The sequence below is a fragment of the Sinocyclocheilus rhinocerous genome, unplaced genomic scaffold (genome assembly GCF_001515625.1).
Source record: "Sinocyclocheilus rhinocerous isolate Xijiao unplaced genomic scaffold, SAMN03320098_v1.1 scaffold551, whole genome shotgun sequence".
Lineage (NCBI taxonomy): Eukaryota > Metazoa > Chordata > Actinopteri > Cypriniformes > Cyprinidae > Sinocyclocheilus > Sinocyclocheilus rhinocerous.
The window spans coordinates 806,393-809,389 of NW_015624564.1; the positions used below are offsets into that span (position 1 = coordinate 806,393).

Consider the following 2,997-nt stretch of genomic DNA (forward strand, 5'->3'; position numbering starts at 1 on the left):
ATTTACAAAATATCTTCATGGAACATGATCTTTACTTAATATCCTAATGATTTTTGGCATAAAAGAAAAATCTATAATTTTGACCCATACAATGTGTTTTTGGCTATTGCTACAAATATACCCCAGCGACTTAAGACTGGTTTTGTTGTCCAGGGTCACATATTAAAAAATTGTTCAAAATTACTATTATTACTTATGATAGTCAACCTGACACTTCAATGATAGGTATGATATTGATGAGTTGTTATTTGGCTTTGGGTTTTCTCAAACCAAAAAACAGAATATGAGGGTTCAAGTAAGATACATTTATGATTTTTGACTTGATTTGTTGTAGGATGGCAGGATTCATTCGATCTGCATTACCATGAGAGGCATGCGCGTACATTGTGTGACTGGTTTGTGCCCTCGGCACCCACCACAGAAATACTGAACGCACTAAACAAATTTCTGCATCCTGTAACCCATAATGCAAAATCTGAGATGCACTCAAGAAATCCAGGAGCTCATTTCACATGGTAAGAACATAAAAACCAAACTAGGCAAACAGTGTTTGATTAACATATATTGTGTTATGGGTCAAATTTGTGTGTGCTTTCAGTGATCTTGACCAGAACGACTCAGAGAAGTCTATTTTACTAGTATGCGGTGAAAGGGGTTGTGGGAAGTCCACTCTGGCAGCATGGTGGCTGCGGTCCTTCTGCAGACAGAATCCTGATGTTCCAGTCATCTCTCACTTCTGTGGGACCAGCACATCCAGCACTGATGTCAGGTCTATGCTCAGACAGTGTACTGCTCAACTTCGAAGAGCACATTACAGTAAATTGCCTCATTTTCCAGCAAAAATATGTTTATGATTCTTGGGAGTTTGAATAATTGTCTATATAATTACCAGAACAATCTAATTTCAAGCTATTATTGCAAATGCTCTTTGTTAGTTTATGAAAAAAAAAGTTAGATAAATGTAAAGATTATCCACTTAAAATTAGAAATTGGATTGTACACATAAATATTATAATTTTAATGTAAATGTATTAAATTTTTAGTAAAAATCAATTAGAAGAAAACTGAACTACTGTCTTGACCAGACAAGAAGAAATAAATTAAAAATATCAAAATATCAAATATAAAAAGTAAACATTTAGAACATTTTGTACAAATATTTGAATAAAAATATTGTGTATATATATATATATAGATACTGTATATATATATATATATATATATATGTAAATAATTTGTAATAATATTTTAGACCATCATAAAGACCAAAAATGTAATTCTTTTGACATCATTTTAAAATAAATGTTAAATAATAAATTATAATAAATAAATGTAAAAAAATAAGAATTTTTATTGTACATGTAAATATTGTAATTTACATTAAAATCTGAATTACTAAGAAGATAAAAATTAGACAAGAAATATTTAATATAAATAAAATAATAAACATTTGTAATAATAAACAAATATATATATTTTTAAATAATATTTTAAAATATTATAAATAAAGACAAAATATGTATAACAATTATTATTATTATTATTATTATTAAATAATATAAAATATTATACATATATATTTTTAAATAATATTTTAGTGCATCATAAAGACCAAAATATTCTAATATTTTACATTTTACAATTTTTATCTGCAGGTGATTTTCCAGATTGGGATGATAGTTTGGAGGACGTGATTGAGTTTATGCATCTCCATCGGGCAGTCCAGGCATTTACTGCTGCAGCCAGTCTTGGGCCTTGTATTCTTCTTGTAGATGGTATTGACCTTCTGACAGAAACACTTGCACTCTCAAAGCAAGAGGTGATCTTTCAATCTCCTGTTTGATTTAGTAAGTAGTCTTTAGCTTTTTTATTTCAATAAAATAAACACCTTATTTCTGAATTCTGTTTTCCAGGTGAAGGCACTACGATGGCTGCCAGATGCTCTGCCTCGCTATTGTAAAATGATCATCACAACAACCTTCACTGACCTCACTTACAAAAGTCTGACCGGCAGGACCGATGTCCAGATTCTCAGCTGTCCCCATCTCTCCGATCCAAGTGTTCTGGGCAGCATTTTGCACAAACATTTGTCTTTGCCTTACAAGGAGCTGCCAGCCAGTGTTTTGCAAAGAGTTGCACGTAAGAAGCAGTGCCACATTCCGGCCTTTTTAGCGCTCATTGGCACAGAGTTACGGACATGTGGAGTGCTGAGGGAGAAAGAGGAAGAGATGGAGCTGTTGAAGGAGTATATAGAGGTTGATTCAATTCCAGAGCTCTGGGTGAAGGTCATTCATCGCTGGGTACAAGATTACAGCAGAACTGCTCCAACAGAAGATATTACTTCTTGTAAAGTCACTGAGGCTCAAACAAGCACTGCATCACTCAGGGATGGTAAGTCCTTTTTATTTTGTTATATAAAACCATGCTTGCCATGACTTTATTAGTTAAACCTAATAAGCATTTTCTCTTCTTCTCTACAGATCTCTCGGGCTGGGTGTGGGACACGCTCTGTCTTATTCATGTGTCTCGTGCTGGGCTGACTGAGCCTCAGGTTTTGGCTTTGTTGGAAGATTTAGGCTACTGTGGTAATCTGCGAGTCCAGGTTTTGGAATGGGCCCGACTGCGCTCTACTTTTTGGCCTTGGGTTCAAGAGAAAGCCAATGGGCTTCTGACCATCACACATCAATCACTCAGCCAGGCTATTAACCTGTTGTTGCATGGTGAGGATGGTTTTAAGTTATTTGTCTTATTCTTCTTTATTATATTTCATTCCTTTCCATTCTTTGCAAATAGTTGCTTTGAGTAGCCAAACCTTTGATTGAATGCCAAATTATACATTTGTAAATGAAATTAAATTAAATTAAATAAAAAAAATTATGATAAATAAATATTATAATAAATATTTTACAAATAATTATGTAAAGATAAATAAATGTAAAAAAAATATTTATTTTAAAAATTATTTTTTTTTTTTTTTAAAAAATAACTTTTCAGTAG

The 2,997-nt window shown here is 32.5% G+C and overlaps 1 protein-coding gene across 1 annotated transcript in view; it reads left to right on the top strand.

Moving 5' to 3' along the window:
* LOC107743954 (tetratricopeptide repeat protein 41-like) overlaps positions 1 to 2,997 on the top strand; it is a 10,051-nt gene that overhangs the window by 3,306 nt on the left and 3,748 nt on the right. The window contains exons 5-7 of the mRNA XM_016557416.1: positions 1,656 to 1,819; positions 1,914 to 2,391; positions 2,481 to 2,720. Coding sequence (XP_016412902.1) covers positions 1,656 to 1,819; positions 1,914 to 2,391; positions 2,481 to 2,720 — 882 coding nt within the window. The remainder of the gene's footprint in view (positions 1 to 1,655; positions 1,820 to 1,913; positions 2,392 to 2,480; positions 2,721 to 2,997) is intronic.